Source organism: Schistocerca cancellata, chromosome 3 (assembly GCF_023864275.1).
Source record: "Schistocerca cancellata isolate TAMUIC-IGC-003103 chromosome 3, iqSchCanc2.1, whole genome shotgun sequence".
Taxonomy (NCBI): Eukaryota; Metazoa; Arthropoda; class Insecta; order Orthoptera; family Acrididae; genus Schistocerca; species Schistocerca cancellata.
This window is the reverse complement of record NC_064628.1, coordinates 765,258,951-765,278,988: the sequence shown is the minus strand read 5'-3', so window position 1 is coordinate 765,278,988 and position 20,038 is coordinate 765,258,951. Positions and strand designations below refer to the sequence as shown.

The 20,038-nt window shown below is 44.7% G+C and overlaps 1 protein-coding gene across 1 annotated transcript in view; it reads left to right on the top strand.

Moving 5' to 3' along the window:
* Positions 1-2,837: 2,837 nt before the first annotated feature.
* The window catches only part of LOC126175792 (DENN domain-containing protein 5B), a 501,428-nt gene continuing 484,227 nt past the window's right edge, over positions 2,838-20,038 (top strand). Inside the window, exon 1 of the mRNA XM_049922773.1 lies at positions 2,838-2,998. Coding sequence (XP_049778730.1) covers positions 2,902-2,998 — 97 coding nt within the window. The 5' untranslated portion in view covers positions 2,838-2,901. The remainder of the gene's footprint in view (positions 2,999-20,038) is intronic.

Here is a 20,038-nt window from a genome sequence, read left to right as displayed (position 1 = left end):
AGCAGGATTTTAACGCTTGGAAAACATCAGTGACTCTTTCAGCAGGCAGTAGATAGGTAATCATGTAGTTTTACTATGACCTAATAGTTTCCCTTATTCTGCTTCAACGAACTCTCAGAATGGTTTTAGTTTTTTAATAAGTGCGGTATAAATATGGGAGTATATGTAGATTTTGCCAGTTATGAGCTTTATATCAGTGGGTAAACCATCTGCTCCAGTTTGAACAGCATTGCGGACAATATGAGCAGGACATCCTACACCTTTTACATTTTTTTCACTCTTTTCTTCCAACTTAAAATAAAGATCCTTTCTACCCTTCCTTTTCTTTCCTCTCTAATACATATTTGTATTGTCAGCCGAAATCGCTACAACCTTTTCCTAACATCAGACTTTTACAACGCCCCTACGAGAAACGAAGTCAAATGACCTACACTTTCAACACCAAAGTTCACCAGTTCCAACAGTCTCAATACAATGCCTTTATCAGGATGATAAAATCTAACCACTAAACGAATCAGCTTGAAGTCAACGTTGCTGGAAGGATCTATCATCACTGAAATAAGTTCTCCTTTTTTTCAGTTCCTTCATTATGTGTTTCCTAGCGAGCGGCACAATCATGTGCCTGACAACTGATTTGGTTTTATTGTACATGCACGAGGACTTCTCGTTAAACAGTGACTTAATTATGTCGCTGGTACAGTCCATTGACATGAAACTCTGAGCATCCATCGCTGTGTGGTATGCAAATATGGGTTATTGCGCCAAAAATTACTTATCCATGTCTGAAACAACTTTCACTGATAAGCAGCTATCAGTTTTGATCTTGAAGAGTTAACCTGAAGAGCAGCTTTATGTTACACTTGCGTGAGGTACTACTCCGGTGCGTCGTCCGTGTCCAGTACTAAATATCTAGTTTTCTTTTGGCTGCTCCTTTATTATTTTATAACGTAACATGATCGTGCGGTTCTTCCAATTTCTCATTTAAATACCTACAGTGCTGTTATTAACACAAGTAATATCGACTTCAACAAGGCAATAAACGGTAACCTTTGTTTGGTTATAGCCCGACCCACTTCATTTTTGCACGGAATTGTGGAATTCTTGCAGCGTCATAATGTTTAGTTTGCTATTGCGTTTCCCCATGGTTAACACAGATAATATTAAGTTTATCAAAGTCACTGCCACTGGAAAGGTTAAAATAACACACTGACATTAGAGCGCGCGCAATTGTTTACAAGATCGTGGTATCATCGTGTTTGCAGCAGTTTAGTTTTTCGAACGAATGAAGCGTAACACCTGCGTAGCAAAACTTCAGGCGAGCGAAGTATTGAAACAGGACAGGTGATTAGTCCAGAAAGAAAAAAAAAAAAAAAAACTCGCGCTAAGAAAGACGAAAATCTGTGACGTTCAACGAGGTTTTGGGGACACGGAGACATTTTGTTAAAGATTTGGACTGCCGCAGAAAAATCGGGGGGAATGGGAGGCCTGCCCACTTCTGGTGTCTTGTTTCCGTTAACTAATAAACCACATAAATCTCTTGTATCCAAGATTTTCTCTCGACGAAAATGATGGCTCTAGACCATCATCAGTATAAAAGTAGTGGGTATCCCCTAATAAAAAAGGAACAACCACGAAAGTTTCTGCCCATACACTTCAGATATTGCACACATATAGAGATTAAAAGGGTATCGTTTACAAGATACACACTGCTTCTCAGAAAACGCATCATAACTGTTCATAGTTATTGTCATTCGCTCATTCGACCAGTCTCACTGAGTGGACTAAACCAAGTGTTTGTTGTTGCAGCTCGAAAATGTATTACCGCGCACCGCCAAGATCTGGTTTGAATCGTGCGTCCAGTACCCCTGATCCTCACGGTTTACTATTTTTCCGATTCTTACACATTAAAATACTTCTTTTACTAAGATGCTTATAGAAGAGGCAGTTCAATGGAAACGGGACAAGTGGAAAAGTAAGAAAATTGTAATTTCGAAAGTTTGCTTTTTCTCGTCTGTCTCCTTTTCATTTGACTGCTTCTTATAGATTCTTACCAGCAAATGAATTTATTGTTTTATGACGTAATATGAACCCGCGGTTCTTTCAGATTCTCATTCAAATACCTAGGTGTTGCTTTTAACACAACACAAGTAATATCGCTTTCATCAAGACTATAAATTCTAACCTTCATTTGCATATAGCTCGACCCAACATTTACTCTACTATGTTTAAAGAGAAACTCATGAAAATCCGATAAAAAACAATACGTAGAGCGGCTCTTTTGAGGTATGTTAAGCGGATTTCGGTGTAAGTGTCACACAGAAAATCTAAAAGTAAACATACTGACGGATAAAAGACCTGTGCAATAATATTTAATTTAACGCCCAGGCCGTTGGAAAAAGTAATTGCAACTCCAATCTAGTGGTAGCATATAAGTCTCACGCAGTGCATTCCACGTATTAACAAAACACTTAACAAAACATGTGTGGTGCATATTAAAGAAAAATGTAAAAAAAGACACCTACGCTAAGCTGTGTCGCAGAAAAGTGATACACAGAAACCCTTGCTTTAACTTTCTATTCACGGTACGTCGAGATCAAAACTTTTTGCAGGATATCCAACGCTCTGAAAGAATATATTAAGTTTGTCACGGCTATAAGAACGCAGGCAGCAATCTAGCAGGTTAAGTCTGCTTCTCGGAAGTTCCGCAAGCAAAGATGTTAGATAGCCACAGAGTCTCACCGAAGGAAACTCTTGCGTTCCCTCACAGATGGCGCGCCAAGCGCTCAAATCAATTGTGTATCACATACCCGTCAGCTGAGCAGAAGCGAAAGATGGCTGCAAGCAGCATGTGTGCGGTAGGGTGATCTGTGTTTTAAGTGAGTGAAATTCTCGTTTTCGAAAATGAATGCGCACAATCAAGGATCCCAGCGCTTCGCGGACTATTTTGTTATTTGTGGACTGAATTTGGATTCAGGACTTGAACCAGACAATTTTTCAGGTAAGTGATCGTGAGATGATTTTTGACAATCAGCATCAATCAGTGTTCTTCATGCCTTCAAGACGAAATTTTGTTTTCCTTTTTTTGTCTGAGATTCCGAAGAGTACAAGCGCCAGAAGTTGGTGAAAGTTCGTCCTATTATGAATGTCTGCTGTTAAATTAATGCGAATGCAGTTTTGTGTATTGTTGATATACAGTAAATTTCCAATCATTGAAGCGCTTTTTATGCGTGATTTAGAAAACCTAATCCATCGAGATCTGGCGATATGCAGAGTCTGCCAAAAGTGATGAATTATAGGACACTGTGGTTGTTTTGAATGCATTTCTAAAATAAAGATTCTCGTTTCATTCATAAACAGACTTTTTTAGCTGTCTCTGTTCCAGTCTCACGGTCCTTGCCCGCAGTCGCGTTTGTTATTTTTTTTTTAAATTGTTTGTTGGTGCATTATCATACTGCAATTGATAAGACTTCCAATTTTGGGTAGTGACTATCATTTGCTGGTTGTTTAACAGTTTTTTTTATTTCGCGAGACATAATGTGAAATATCGCAGTTGCTTTCTCGATAATTTTCCAAGAAGCTTTCTCGACGTCCTCAGGAACAGATGTACTTCTCAGAACGAAGATGAGTGTTGTAGGTAATAGCTGTGGTGCATTTCGCAGAAGAAAATCGTTGAATTAAAATACTTGTATTCACAGATTGATGTTACGTATGAAATGCGATCCTAATCAATAGAAATATACCCAAAAATATTTAACGCTGGAGTGTTTATAGCGTGTGTCATCTAGGCCGCTAAAATATAAAACTTGATATTATTAGACTAAGGTCAATGCATTCTTAGTTCATCGTTCGTGTGACGTACAACAATGCGTCAGTGACGCGTTTAATAACAGCTCATGGTAATGTGTAGTACTTAGAAATTACCAACTTTAATTGAATATTTTGCTATTGGCACTTAACATGAAGACATACCCTCCGATATTGTTTTTGCTGTTACATTATGACTTCTTAAATCTTGCATGACCGGAACATATCTGCCTTGACCTTCGTATTTGTCTCCTGAATCAAAATAGTCTCCTGATACTTCGTGTAGTTGTGTACTGTGTGGCCTCAATAATAACTGATAAATACTTCAAGGGTATAGTTTTTCTTATTATTCAGTTGTATTTGTATTTATCACTCCAATACGTAGTTAAGGGTAACATGAATTATTGTCCTGAAGGACGGGGAATAACTGAACTTTGCGTATGTTGCAGTATTATTATTTTTATAATTTCGTATTTCATAATACATATTTCCGCTCCTAATTGTTCACAGAACCTCTGTCACTGTATTATATTATATTAACCACTGAATATTTTTTCGACTGTAGTACAAGATTCTAAAACACCTGAAACAAAACAGCCGGTGTTATAAAACGCCGCTCTGTGGACAAAATGTCAACAACGTTTGCGCAGAGCTTAGATATTAATAGTGTACGGCCGTTTCACGCTACATAAAACAGCTGGGCGGACAGCGATCGTAAACATCATGCCAAACTTAACCTAAGACTGGAAGCCCTGAAAAAGCCGTTTCTCATTGGTGTAATCATATAATTAACTTTTAATTTTGTTCTTGTTTCATTGTTAGATCCTGAGTTACATGTATTCATATTTCGTTGGAAGACGAGTGTAGCGATGGAGACAAGTGTTCTTCAGAAGTTGTACTGGTATCTTTTGTTGGAAACTTTTGCTCTCAGTGGATCCTGCACGAATGCTTAACATTCTTCCATTCATCTGAATCCTGCATTTTTAATACTCATCTTCATGTTTAGATTAAGTCAATTAGACATTCAGATCTTTGGTCGTATATATTATTATTATTATTCTCGAGTGTTGCCCTTTAGGAGAGCGGGCAGACTATTGAGCCAAACACTGCTTCACTTCCTTTTCTTCTTTTCTTTTATCCCTAAAACCGCTTCATTAATTCACTACGTTGCATCTTACTTTCGTCTGCCCACTTTTTCCGTCTAGTTTCTTTCGTTGAGACTTTTTTTACTTCTGAATTGTTTTCTTTCCTCAGTTTCTCCTCTGTGTAATTGTAAACGTTGCAGGTTTTCTTGTTTTACTTTCAGCTAACATTGTCTCAGATTTTCTTGCATTAACGATGTTAAAAATTTTCTTAGTGAGTTGTTTTCATCCAACTTACATAGGTGTCCGTAGAACAGTACGTGTCTTTTCCTAATGTTATCCGTGATGTGTATTCGTCGAGTTCCTTTGTAGCTCGTCTGATCGTTCCATCTCTGAGAACAGTGCCGTAGAATCTTCGTTCTTATTTCTCTGTGGCACTATTTTTTCCGTTCATCTAATTACTGTGGTTTCTGCCGTATGCAATGCTTTCGTAAAACAACTGTGTTGTAGTGTCGTAGTTTTGCATTACGAGGTTTTGCTGTTTTGATGTAGTGATTCCGTGGCAGTTTGTGAACATAGTTTCTGTGTTAAAGATTCTGTGGGTTGGATGGTTTCTTCTAAGTACTTGAAGTGAGTGACCTGTGAGATTTTTCTATACTGTGTTTCCAGTGGGAGTTTTCCGGAGGGTTGTTTGGTTTCCATATACTGTTTTCATAGAAAATCTGGTGTCTAGTTCTACAGGAGATTTTATATAGTTTATCTGCTTAGTGTTATTTTGACTTCACCTTTGTTATTCGTAAATGTAGCTAGGTTACCGACAAAAGCCAGACATTTCACAGTGAATCCTTTTCCAGTTTCGATATTTTTGACGTGCTTTTCCTGTTCTCTGATTAATTTTTGCCAGTACGATGTTGAGCAAGATTGGCGGTAAGCCGTCTACTTGTCGGACTCCTGTGTGAGTTTCGAATGTGTTTGAGATTTCTCTCATAAATTTCACTTTTGACGTGGTTCCTGATATAGTTTCCTGCATCGTGACCTATCCGCCGACTCCCAATTCTTCTAGGCTATTAAACAGCGTTTGTTTATCAACAGAACCGTAAACTTTTGTTGAATCCACCAATGTGACTTTAGTGTTCCGGCGTCGTCGGGATGTATTATGGTCTTGAAGTTCCAAATCTTCAATACAAGACCCTTTCCTCATTGCGGAGGTTATACGAGCCGTCCCTCTATGTTCTCGTTGTTTCTATATTTAATTTTACTTTACCATTGGAGAATTTCATATCCTTTGAACTGAACTGTCTGCGACAGCGAAAGCTTTCATTTGTGGAACAGTGCTTAGCTTTTGTTAGGAAGCAGTATGGTTTGCTCCGAAACACATTTTGAGAATATTGATCGCAAAATAACACAAACTTGTTGTCTTTTACGTTGCCACCACGTTAAATATATTAGATATTGAATTCGTCACGGCAACGAATATCTGTTCCTCGAGCGAGCAGACGTAAGTTTGCAGCATACCATAGTGTAACCTCCTTTATATTTTTGAGCTTTGGACTTATCTTACTCCAAAAAAACCTTCAGTTAAGAACCCTAAGATCTGTTTACTGTTCATCTTTTCTGTTGTTACTTGAGTGAAATATAATGACAAAGTATGATACGAACTCATTGGCAACAAAAGTAGCCTTTTTGTATGTATCAGTATGACCTGTGGATGATCCATTAATAATTAATACCTAGAAAGAGTCTGGTGTTGAGTGTCCTGTGAAGATTGGTTCAAATGGCTCTGAGCACTATGGGACTTAACATCTGAGGTCATCAGTCCTCTAGAACTTAGAACTACTTAAACCTAACTAACCTAAGGACATCACACACATCCATGCCCGAAGCACGATCCGAACCTGCGACCGTAGCGGTCGTGCGGTTCCAGACTGAAGCGCCTAGAACCGCTTGGCCACGCCGGCCGCCCCTGTGAAGAGACTAATAGGTGTTCAAATATGGAACACAAGCTCAGTAGAGAAGGGACTGTGGGAACAAGCAAGACTTGCCGAAGGAATTGTCCCAGCATTCACTTGGTGAGGGGAGGGAGGGGGGGGGGGCAAACAAAAGGCCTTGATCAAGAAGACGCAACATGGGTTGCAACATACTACAGACAATTCGGACTTTGTGTTTTAAGGTTTCCGTTAATAACTTCAGAGAGAATACCGTGATGGTTCTTCAACAAGACCACGTGAGATTTGCACCTCCATCCTTGACAAGATGAGTGCTGCTTCGTCACTAATGACAACGGTGTCAGCCTCTTTCTGAGGAATCCATTACTTCTGGAAGACGCTCATAAGATACTGCAGACGTTCTCAATGTGGCGGATTAGAGTGGGAGGCGGGACGCGGTAATAACAAGTCTTTATGTGCGCATAAAATGTGAATAAAAACTGTAATTTTCTAAACAAAGTTTTTATGCGTAATAAGTGTTAAGCCATAACCAAAGAATTTTAAGAAGAAAAATAAGTTGACGTTTTTAAATTCTTAGCCGTGGTGTGCGATATTGAAAATTGTAAGGTATCGATTTGAGTCAGCACCTTACGAGCAGCCGCTTGAGTACACTTGGACATTAGTATACCGTTGTCCAGACGCTTCTGAAGTTAGTTAAATGCAAGTATAATATTACACTTCCATAAATTTCACGTATGTTGGTGAAATTTCTGTTCAATCAAATAACTGGGAGTGGAGTAAATATTGATGTAAATTTTTAAATCTCAATGTAACGCAAACAGAGTTCGTAAATACCTCTAAAGAACCAGAGGCGAGGGACGTGAAGACAGTCGCCCCAGGTTGGAGGAGGGGTATGTTGAGAAATTTTCAAAACGATATTTTTCAGACAGGCGTTAACTGCACTCCAAGACTACCCACGTTAGTGTCTGTTATTCGGAGCAGAGTTTGAAGTGACATCAAACTGGTTTCCGACTGTGTATAAAAAAACGTATAAAATGATATTTCAGAGTCCCCCCCCTCCCCCCTCGACGGCAAGTAGTCAGAAAAAAAAACAAAGAAAGAATTTCAGAAGTTCAAGATTGAAGTCGCTGGGTGCCTTTCAAGGACTCACACAAGGATCTACTTCCGGGAAATCATTCATCCAAATCTGTTTTGGCGTCAAGTCAAAACGAATTTCCAGACGTGGGATCTCATTGCGGAGTAGAGTTTGGGGCTGAGCAGATATGAACCGACTTGCAGTGTCGCCCGTGCCCCGTCTAGTACAAGATGGACTCGCAAAAACTACCACCAGTGCACTTCAGACTGCCAAGATCTTGTCTGCAGCTGTATTGTATTTTGTTTGCTGCGACACGGTAAATAAATAAACGAAGGCACTATCATTAGTTTAAAAAAAAGTTGTTTACATAATTTTACTTTCTCGAACACCTTGCCACACGGAGTGGCCACGGTTTGAGGCGCCACGTCACGGATTGTGCGACCCCTCCCGCCGGAGGTTCGAGTCCTCCCTCGGGCATGGGTGTGTGTGTTGTTCTTAGCATAAGTTTGTTCATGTTGTGTGTAAGTCTAGGGACCGATCGAGGACCCTAGCAATTTGGTCCCTTAGGAATTCATACAAATTTGAACATTTTTTTTCTAACACCTTCAGTGTCTCTCTTTTCCACTGTAGTGTATTACAACTTCGCCAGTTGCGTAGAAAGCATTAGTGTTAATTCATTATTGAAATAAGCTCTGTTTAATGCGAGCACCTTGCGAACTTCGTAAACCATAAAGTGCCGCAGGATACCAAATCCGGAATACAATACTTGCGAGGGTAATTCCACTAACATTGCTACACAGCAGAAGAGAAACTTTGCTTATTTTGGCGACTGAAGAGATATATGTTTCAAGACAGAGGTAGAAATGCCTCCATATTTTGTCTGAAAAGGTTCTGTTAACTATATTTTCTAATTATTGTTTAACCCTCTTACCAAACGTCAGTAAAGTGTATAGAACGACCATCTGATTTTATAGAAAAGACCTTCTCCACTACGTATGCCGTTCCGGCCTTGTGGATACTAAAGATAACAGCTTTGACTGTTTTGTTTCACGCTGGTTATAATGAATGTGTTTCATAGACCGTTACGAAATGATGCAATAATTCCTTTCGGTGGAATCTCTCATTAATTTTCATAGGTAGAATTAGGAAAGAATGGGCGGAAGTTGCACCACGCTGAGGCGTTGTCTTGCTAGTCGAGGCTTATTCAGAGACCTCAATTGGAAGAGTACTTTCAACGAAAGACAGTTATGCGTGTTCTACATATTAGTTTTCACTTCGAAAATTTTTCAGAGCGTTGAATGCCGCGGTAAAGCGTAATAAATAACAATTCTTTTTCGTTTTCATTCATATTTCCCGTCGGCTATTAACACTTACAGACAGCTTTTTCGTTTGTCAATTCATTTCATATGCTCACAGTTTTAGGCAAAGTTATAAAAAAACATGGCGCTCATGGCTCTGAGCGCTATGGGACTTAACTTCTGAGGTATTCAGTCCCCCAGAACTTAGAACTACTTAAACCTAACTAACCTAAGGACATCACACACATCCATGCCCGAGGCAGGATTCAAACCTGCGACCCTAGCGGTCGCGCGGTTCCAGACTGAAGCACCTAGAACCGCTCGGCTACACAGGCAATTGGCCGTACCGCTACTTGTGACGAGAAATGGTGTCTTTATGCGAACACAAGAAAAAGATAGGAATGTTTGAGCCCAAACAAAGTAGCAACTCCTCGTACAAAAGATAATATTGTGCTTTAGGCGGGGGATAGTGTAGTGTCCTATGAGTTGATTTCCCGAGGTGTATCCATCATTGCCGGCCGGAGTGGCCGAGCGGTTCTAGGCGCTACAGTCTGGAACCGCGCGACCGCTACGGTCGCAGGTTCGAATCCTGCCTCGGGCATGGATGTGTATGATGTCCTTAGGTTAGTTAAGTTTAAGTAGTTCTGAGGTCTAGGGGACTGATGACCTAAGAAGTTAAGTCCCAAAGTGCTCAGAGCCATTTGATCCATTTTTTGTATCCATCATTGTTGACATTTAATGTCAACAACTGAGACGTCTTGCAGACGCAGTCCAAGAACAACGACAGGGAAGACTGCGTGAAGTGATGCTACTCCACGATAACGCCCACCCGCTTTCTGCTAGACTGAAAAACACTATACAGGAGTTGAATTGGGAAGTCATTCCGCACACACCTTATTCACCTGATCTTGCGCCCTCAGATTTTCCACCTTTCCCGCTCTCTGTCGAATAACCTTCAAGGAACTTCCATTCCGGTTCAAATGGCTCTGAGCACTATGGGACTTAACATCTGTGGTCATCAGTCCCCTAGAACTTAGAACTACTTAAACCTAACTAACCTAAGGACATCACACACACCCATGCCCGAGGCTGGATTCGAACCAGCGACCGTAGCGGTCGCGCGGTTCCGCTAGACCACCGCGGCCGGCTTTCATTCCGGATGTAAATGCGTTCCGAACATGGCTCGACGCGTTCCTCGTCTCAAGACCACTTGATTTCTACAGACGCGGGATCGAATAGTTTCACCATCGTTGACAGACTGTTGCCGATAGCGAAGGAGATAATATTATTGATGACTGAAGTCTCATTTTAACATGTGTCTATTGTGTTTATTACAGTTTTGTAAGTACGCTACGAACTTATGCACCAACCCTATATATACGCTACTGGCCATTAAAATTGCTACACCACGAAGATGACATGCTACAGACGCGAAATTTAATCGACAGGAAGAAGATGCTGTGATATGCAAATGATTAGCTTTTCAGAGCATTCACACAAGGTTGGCGCCGGTTAACGATACCTACAACGTGCTGACATGAGGAAAGTTTCCAACCGATTTCTCATACACAAACAGCAGTTGCCTGGTGAAACGTTGTTGTGATGCCTCGTGTGGATGGGTTCAGGAGGGTAATACGGAACGCCGTGCTGGATCCCGACGGCCTCGTATCACTAGCAGTCGAGATGACAGGCATCTTATCCGCATGGCTGTAACGGATTGTGCAGCCACGTCTCGATCCCTGAGTCAACCACCTGCACGAATAATTCGTCGACGTTTGCAGCGGCATGGACTATCAGCTCGGAGACCATGGCTACCGTTACCCTTGACGGTGCATCACAGACAAGAGCGCCTGCGATTGCGTACTCAACGACGAACCGGGGTGCACGAATGGCAAAACGTCATTTTTTCGGATGAATCCAGGTCCTGTTTACAGCATCATGATGGTCGCATCGGTGTTTGGCGACATAGCGGTGAACGCACATTGGAACCGTGTATTCGTCATCGCCATACTGGCGTATCACCCGGCGTGATGGTATGGAGTGCCATTGGTTACACGTCTCGGTCATATCTTGTTCGCATTGACGGCACTTTGAACAGTGGACGTTACATTTCAGATGTGTTACGACCCGTGGCTCTACCCTTCATTCGATCCCAGCGAAACCCTACATTTCAGCAGGATAATGCACGACCGCGTGTTCCAGGTCCTGTACGGGCCTTTCTGGATACAGAAAATGTTCGACTGCTGCCCTGGCTAGCACATCCTCCAGATCCCAAACGTCTGGTCAATGGTGGCCGAGCAGCTGGCTCTTCACAATACGCCAGTCACTACTCTCGATGAACTGTGGTTTCGTGTTGAAGCTGCATGGGCAGCTGTACCTGTACACGCCATCCAAGCTCTGTTTGACTCAATGCCCCGGCGTATCAAGGCCGTTATTACGGCCAGAGGTGGTTGTTGTGGGTACTGATTTCTCAGGATCTATGCACCCAAATTGCGTGAAAATGTAATCACGTATCAGTTCTAGTATAATATACACTCCTGGAAATTGAAATAAGAACACCGTGAATTCATTGTCCCAGGAAGAGGAAACTTTATTGACACATTCCTGGGGTCAGATACATCACATGACCACACTGACAGAACCACAGGCACATAGACACAGGCAACAGAGCATGCACAATGTCGGCACTAGTACAGTGTATATCCACCTTTCGCAGCAATACAGGCTGCTATTCTCCCATGGAGACGATCGTAGAGATGCTGGATGTAGTCCTGTGGAACGGCTTGCCATGCCATTTCCACCTGGCACCTCAGTTGGACCAGCGTTCGTGCTGGACGTGCAGACCGCGTGAGACGACGCTTCATCCAGTCCCAAACATGCTCAATGGGGTACAGATCCGGAGATCTTGCTGGCCAGGGTAGTTGACTTACACCTTCTACAGCACGTTGGGTGGCACGGGATACATGCGGACGTGCATTGTCCTGTTGGAACAGCAAGTTCCCTTGCCGGTCTAGGAATGGTAGAACGATGGGTTCGATGACGGTTTGGATGTACCGTGCACTATTCAGTGTCCCCTCGACGATCACCAGTGGTGTACGGCCAGTGTAGGAGATCGCTCCCCACGCCATGATGCCGGGTGTTGGCCCTGTGGGCCTCAGTCGTATGCAGTCCTGATTGTGGCGCTCACCTGCACGGCGCCAAACACGCGTACGACCATCATTGGCACCAAGGCAGAAGCGACTCTCATCGCTGAAGACGACACGTCTCGATTCGTCCCTCCATTCACGCCTGTCGCGGCACCACTGGAGGCGGGCTGCACGATGTTGGGGCGTGAGCGGAATACGGCCAAACGGTGTGCGGGACCGTAGCCCAGCTTCATGGAGACGGTTGCGAATGTTCCTCGCCGATACCCCAGGAGCAACAGTGTCCCTAATTTGCTGGGAAGTGGCGGTGCGGTCCCCTACGGCACTGCGTAGGATCCTACGGTCTTGGCGTGCATCCGTGCGTCGCTGCGGTCCGGTCCCAGGTCGACGGGCACGTGCACCTTCCGCCGACCACTGGCGACAACATCGATGTACTGTGGAGACCTCACGCCCCACGTGTTGAGCAATTCGGCGGTACGTCCACCCGGCCTCCCGCATGCCCACTATACGCCCTCGCTCAAAGTCCGTCAACTGCACATACGGTTCACATCCACGCTGTCGCGGCATGCTACCAGTGTTAAAGACTGCGATGGAGCTCCGTATGCCACGGCAAACTGGCTGACACTGACGGCGGCGGTGCACAAATGCTGCGCAGCTAGCGCCATTCGACGGCCAACACCGCGGTTCCTGGTGTGTCCGCTGTGCCGTGCGTGTGATCATTGCTTGTACAGCCCTCTCGCAGTGTCCGGAGCAAGTATGGTGGGTCTGACACACCGGTGTCAATGTGTTCTTTTTTCCATTTCCAGGAGTGTATTTGTCCAATGAATACCCGTTTATCATATGCATTTCTTCTTGGTGTAGCAATTTTAATGGGCAGTAGTGTACCTCTATTTTTCATTCGTTCAGCATTATGTAATGTTTTTGCTCCATTTATAGACCAATCGGAACAAATTACGCTCAGACTCACAAAGTTTGTGTAGGCCGTGTCTGCTTTCCCCTGTTACATTACATCCATAAAAATTGGATCGTTGTTCGGGGGCAGGACGTCCATGAATAGCTGCAAATGGTCTCCATGTAGCCGAGCAGAACCATTTCCAATCAATGATCGGTTCAGTTGGACCAAATGACCTAGTCTCTTCCATATAAACAGAGCGCACACCATTATGAAGCCATCACTAGCTTGTACAGTGCACTGTGGGCAACTTGGGTCCTTCGCTTCGTGGTACATGCGCCACACTTGAACCCTACCTTCCGCTCTTACAAACTACTCATCTGACCAGGCCACGGTTCTCCAATCGGTTAGGGTCCAATCTATGTGGTCATGAGCCCAGGAGAGGCGCTGAAGATGATGTCGTGTTGTTAGCAAACGCACTCGCGTCCGTTGTCTGCTGCCGTAGACCTCAACACCAAATTTCGCCGCACTGTCGTAACGGATACGTTGATCGTATACCACACATTGATTCCTGCCATTATTTCGCGCAGTGTTGCTTGTCTGTTAGTACTGACAACGCTATGCTAACGCCGCTGCTTTCGGTCGTTAAGTGAAGGCCGTCGACCACTGCGTTGCCCATGGTGAGAGGCAATGCCTGAAATTTGGTATTCTCGGCACACTCTTGAGTCTGTGGATCTCGGAATAGTGAATTACCTAATGGTTTTTCGTAATGGAAAGCCCCAGGCATGTAGCTCCAACTACCAATGCGGGTTCAAAGTCTGTTAATTTCCGTCTTGCGGCCATAATCACGTTGGAAAAGTTTTCACACGAATCACCTGAGTACAAATAACAGATCCGCCATTGCACTGCCCTTATATACTTTATGTACACGATACTACCGCCATCCCAATATGTGCATATCGCTATACCGTTGCTTTTGTCGCCTCAGTGTAAAACGTAAGCTACAGCTCAAAGGTAACGAAAGTGCCCTTTTTACAACAGCCATGTTAGCTGCGAGGTGTGTTGCGTAGAAAATATTAGGCAATGCAGGTCTACAAAAAAATCGGTAGCACTCGAGCATTGTCCTGTCTTAGCCCTTAGGCGAGCTTATCGATGGAACCTTGTGCTTGTAGGAGCCGGAAGGTTGCGCGGCCTGTGGTGTCGTCAGCAGAAGCATTGTACTCGTAAGACAGCAGCCCAGACCAGCCGCTTATCGAATGACCTTAGCTCCGGGCAGCCGACCGTCGCCTCGTATCGACACCGCCCCTTCCTGTTGTAAAGGCGCGCAGGGCGTCGGGGACACGGCAGCGTCGACGCTGCGCACACGTCACTTCGAACCATCACAACAGCTCCTACTCAGAGAATGTACTCGTAGAGAATTTCATCGAGAACATCATGAAAACCCGGTGTTCTTTCTGCAGAAGCGGGGTAAAGCGGCACGTGGAAATTTCCTGGTGTGGGCCAGTATTTGTGTTTGAATTTCTAAGAGCGAATAATCGAAGAACTGGTAAGTTCTGCCAGTGGATTTTTTAGTATGCCCTGTAAGCAATAGTAGCAACCGTATGTGCAGCAATCAGGTGGGATGAGAATACAATGACCATACGAGGTGCCTTTGCAATGAGTTATGTCACTGTGGAGAATGCCACTCGTGCGTTATGTGAGAGATTGGCTGGAAACGAGTCACATTGTCAGGACTACCTTACGGAACTTAGGTAGAGCCGTTACTGTACACAAATATTACAGTGTTGTGCCTAACTTAAAGACGAAAGTAACTTTGGCATGATGTCTCTGCCAAGCAACATAGCTCGATGTAGCTTGGACTGTATATACAGGGTGGTCCATTGATCGTGACCGTGCCAAATATCTTACGAAATAAGCGTCAAACGAGAAATCTATAAAGAACGAAACTTGTCTAACTTCAAGGTGGAAACTACATGGCACTATGGTTGGCCCGCTAGATGGCGCTGCCGTAAGTCAAACGGATATCAACTGCGTTTTTTAAAATACGAACCCCCATTTTTATTAAATACTCGTGTAGTACGTAAAGAAATATGAATGTTTTCGTTGGACCACTTTTTTCGCTTTGTGATAGATGGCGCTAAAATAGTCACAAACATATGGCTCACAATTTTTGACGAACAGGTGGTAACATGTAAGTTTTTTAAATTAAAATACAAAACGTAGGTACGTTTGAACATTATATTTTGGTTGTTCCAGTGTGATACATCTACCTTTGTGAAATTATCATTCCTGAGAGCGCATGCTGTTACAGCGTGATTACCTGTAAATACCACATTAATGCAATAAATGCTCAAAATGATGTCCGTCAGCCTCAATGCATTTGGCAGTGCATGTAACGACATTCCTCTCAACAACGAGTAGTTCGCCTTTCGTAATGTTCGCACATGCGGTGACAATGCGCTGACGCATGTCAGGCGTTGTCGGTGGATCGCGATAGCAAATATCCTTCAACTTTCCCCACAGAAAGAAACCCGGGGACGTCAGATCCGGTGAAAGTGCGGGCCATGTTATGGAGCTTCGACGACCAATCCACCTGTCATGAAATATGCTATTCAATACCGCTTCGACCGCACGCGAGCTATGTGCCGAACTTGCATCGTGTTGGAAGTACATCGCAATTCTGTCATGCAGTGAAACATCTTGTAGTAACATTGGTAGAACATTACGTAGGAAATCAGCATACATTGCACCATTTAGATTGCCATTGATAAAATGGGGGCCAATTATCCTTCCTCCCATAATGCCGCACCATACATTAATCCGCCAAGGTCGCTGATGTTCCACTTGTCGCAGCCATCGTGGATTTTCCGTTGCCCAATAGTGCATATTATGCCGGTTTACGTTACCGCTGTTAGTGAATGACGCTTCGTCGCTAAATACACTCCTGGAAATTGAAATAAGAACACCGTGAATTCATTGTCCCAGGAAGGGGAAACTTTATTGACACATTCCTGGGGTCAGATACATCACATGATCACACTGACAGAACCACAGGCACATAGACACAGGCAACAGAGCATGCACAATGTCGGCACTAGTACAGTGTATGTCCACCTTTCGCAGCAATGCAGGCTGCTATTCTCCCATGGAGACGATCGTAGAGATGCTGGATGTAGTCCTGTGGAACGGCTTGCCATGCCATTTCCACCTGGCGCCTCAGTTGGACCAGCGTTCGTGCTGGACGTGCAGACCGCGTGAGACGACGCTTCATCCAGTCCCAAACATGCTCAATGGGGGACAGATCCGGAGATCTTGCTGGCCAGGGTAGTTGACTTACACCTTCTAGAGCACGTTGGGTGGCACGGGATACATGCGGACGTGCATTGTCCTGTTGGAACAGCAAGTTCCCTTGCCGGTCTAGGAATGGTAGAACGATGGGTTCGATGACGGTTTGGATATACCGCGCACTATTCAGTGTCCCCTCGACGATCACCAGTGGTGTACGGCCAGTGTAGGAGATCGCTCCCCACACCATGATGCCGGGTGTTGGCCCTGTGTGCCTCGGTCGTATGCAGTCCTGATTGTGGCGCTCACCTGCACGGCGCCAAACACGCATACGACCATCATTGGCACCAAGGCAGAAGCGACTCTCATCGCTGAAGACGACACGTCTCCATTCGTCCCTCCATTCACGCCTGTCGCGACACCACTGGAGGCGGGCTGCACGATGTTGGGGCGTGAGCGGAAGACGGCCTAACGGTGTGCGGGACCGTAGCCCAGCTTCATGGAGACGGTTGCGAATGGTCCTCGCCGATACCCCAGGAGCAACAGTGTCCCTAATTTGCTGGGAAGTGGCGGTGCGGTCCCCTACGGCACTGCGTAGGATCCTACGGTCTTGGCGTGCATCCGTGCGTCGCTGCGGTCCGGTCCCAGGTCGACGGGCACGTGCACCTTCCGCCGACCACTGGCGACAACATCGATGTACTGTGGAGACCTCACGCCCCACGTGTTGAGCAATTCGGCGGTACGTCCACCCGGCCTCCCGCATGCCCACTATACGCCCTCGCTCAAAGTCCGTCAACTGCACATACGGTTCACGTCCACGCTGTCGCGGCATGCTACCAGTGTTAAAGACTGCGATGGAGCTCCGTATGCCACGGCAAACTGGCTGACACTGACGGCGGCGGTGCACAAATGCTGCGCAGCTAGCGCCATTCGACGGCCAACACCGCGGTTCCTGGTGTGTCCGCTGTGCCGTGCGTGTGATCATTGCTTGTACAGCCCTCTCGCAGTGTCCGGAGCAAGTATGGTGGGTCTGACACACCGGTGTCAATGTGTTCCTTTTCCATTTCCAGGAGTGTAGAACGCGTGCAAAACATCTGTCATTTTCCCGTAATTTCTCTTCTGCCCAGTGGCAGAACTGTACACGACGTTAACAGTCGTCGCCATGCAATTCCTGGTGCATAGAAATACGGTATGGGTGCAATCGATGTTAATGTAGCATTCTCAACACCGACGTTTTTGAGATTCCCGATTCTCACGCAGTTTGTCTGCCATTGATGTGCGGATTAGCCGCGACAGCAATTAAAACACCTACTTGGGCATCATTTGTTGCAAGTCGTGGTTGACGTTTCACATGTGGCTGAACACTTCCTGTTTCCTTAAATAACGTAAGTATGCGGCGAACGGTCCGGACACTTGCATGATGATGTCGTCCAGGATACCGAGCAGGATAGCACACGCCAGTTGGGCATTTTGATCACAATAACCATACATCAACACGATATCGACCTTTTCCGCAATTGGTAAACGGTCCATTTTAACACGGGTGATGTATCACGAAGCAAATACCGTCCGCACTGGCGGAATGTTACGCGATACCACGTACTTACACGTTTGTGGCTATTACAGCGCCATCTATCACAAAGCGAAAGAAGTGGTCCAACTAAAACATTCATATTTCTTTACGTACTACACGAATATGTAATAAAAAATGGGGATTCCTATTTAAAAAACGCAGTTAATACCCGTTTGACCTATGGTAGCGCCATCTAGCGGGCCAACCATAGCGCCATCTGGTTTCCTCCTTCAAGCTAGACGAGTTTCATTCTTTGTAGTTTTTTCGTTTGACGCTTATTTCGTGAGATATTTGGCCCGGTCACTATCAATGGACCACATTGTAGAAATAATTGCTACAGTACAGCACTGATCGTTACTAAAAGAAATACTCAATGAGACCAACAGAAATGACACTTTTATTCAAAACCAGTAATCACAGTGAAGTCACCACGATTTATGATGATCCCCTGGACATTACAAAAGGCAGGACAGGGTTGTTAATAGGGAATGAGTTCATTGCGGACAGCAGTGCATGTTTTGCAACGTGCTGGCCACATGGTTGGTAAGGAGTTCCTTTGGTAGGGCATTCTGTTCTTCCACCAGTGAAGTTGACATGTGCTGAATGGTCATTGGTGTGGGCGTGCCGCAGTATGGCTCCCCAACGCAAGCCACACGTGCTCGACAGAATTTAAGTCGGGGGAACGGGCACCCAGTCGCCGAATATTCTCTCGCTCCAAGAGCTCCTCTACCTGCTCCTTTGGGTTCAGTCGCGCACCTTCATCGATAAAAATGAAATGAGGGTGGAGTGCACCCCAGAAAAGACGCACATAGGGAAGGAAGACATTGTGTCACAATAACTTTGACCCGTTTGTGTCCCGTTTCCAAAGATTTGGCCGTCAGTGCGCCCATGGAATATTATGCTTTTCCAAGCCATGACAGTTGGACCACCAAAATGACCATGCTCGACCATGTTCCTGGTGTTCGCTTCTCTCACCACATGAGAATATGTCCAGAATCACTACTCAGACTGAATCTGCTCTCACCCGAGAAGGACACGCCACCCCACTCCTCGTTGGTCCAGTACCTGTGTTCTTGGCATTGTCGCAAACGTTGCCGCGGATGTACAGGTGTGAAAGCAATACAGTGTTCTGGTCGTCGGGCAAAGAAACAACCCCATGCAGTCGCCGTGCTATTGTGGAGCGTGAGATTGCATGCCTTGCAGTCCTGTTAAATGTTGTTGCAGCTGCAACCGCGGTTTGATGTGGGTTCCTCCTTGCCCGTTGCGCAATATATCGGTCAGCTACTATGTTTTTTTTACTAATTCCATATTTTCTTTGTTTTCCCAGTGCCGTGCGTTCAATCGTGTACGCAGTTTCAGGAATCCTGAGTGAAGTGGATGCCTTCAGGTGTGATAGACGGCCAAGCCTTTTTGGGCCAGAAGTAGCGTAGCGGATGAGCAAGATATGTCCTTACCACCATCCTTATGAATCGGAGCGTGGCTATACAAGGGAGATGAACCTGAAGGCAGTATTATAGAAATGGAAGGGGACTTAGATGAAGATGAGATGGGAGATACGATGTGCTAGAATAATTTGATGAGCACTGAGATATCTAAGGCGAAACACTTAGATCAGAGTCAAATGAAATTGGTTAGATAGTTGTGGGAGGCGAAAATTTAATATTGATGACGTAATTCGATAGTAGGAAGAGAAGGAAAAATAGTCCGTGAAAATGGACTGGGGGGAGGGAATAAAAGAGGAAGCAGCCTGGGAATTTTGCAGAGAGAATTATTTCATCATTCCTAACACTAGGTTTAAGAATCATCAAAGAAGATTATATACGTCGAAGAGACATGGAGGCACTGTAAGGCTTCAGATTGATTATATAATGATAAATTTCGGAACCAGATTTTAAACTGTGAGACATTTCCAGGGGGCAAATGTGAACTCTGACAACAAT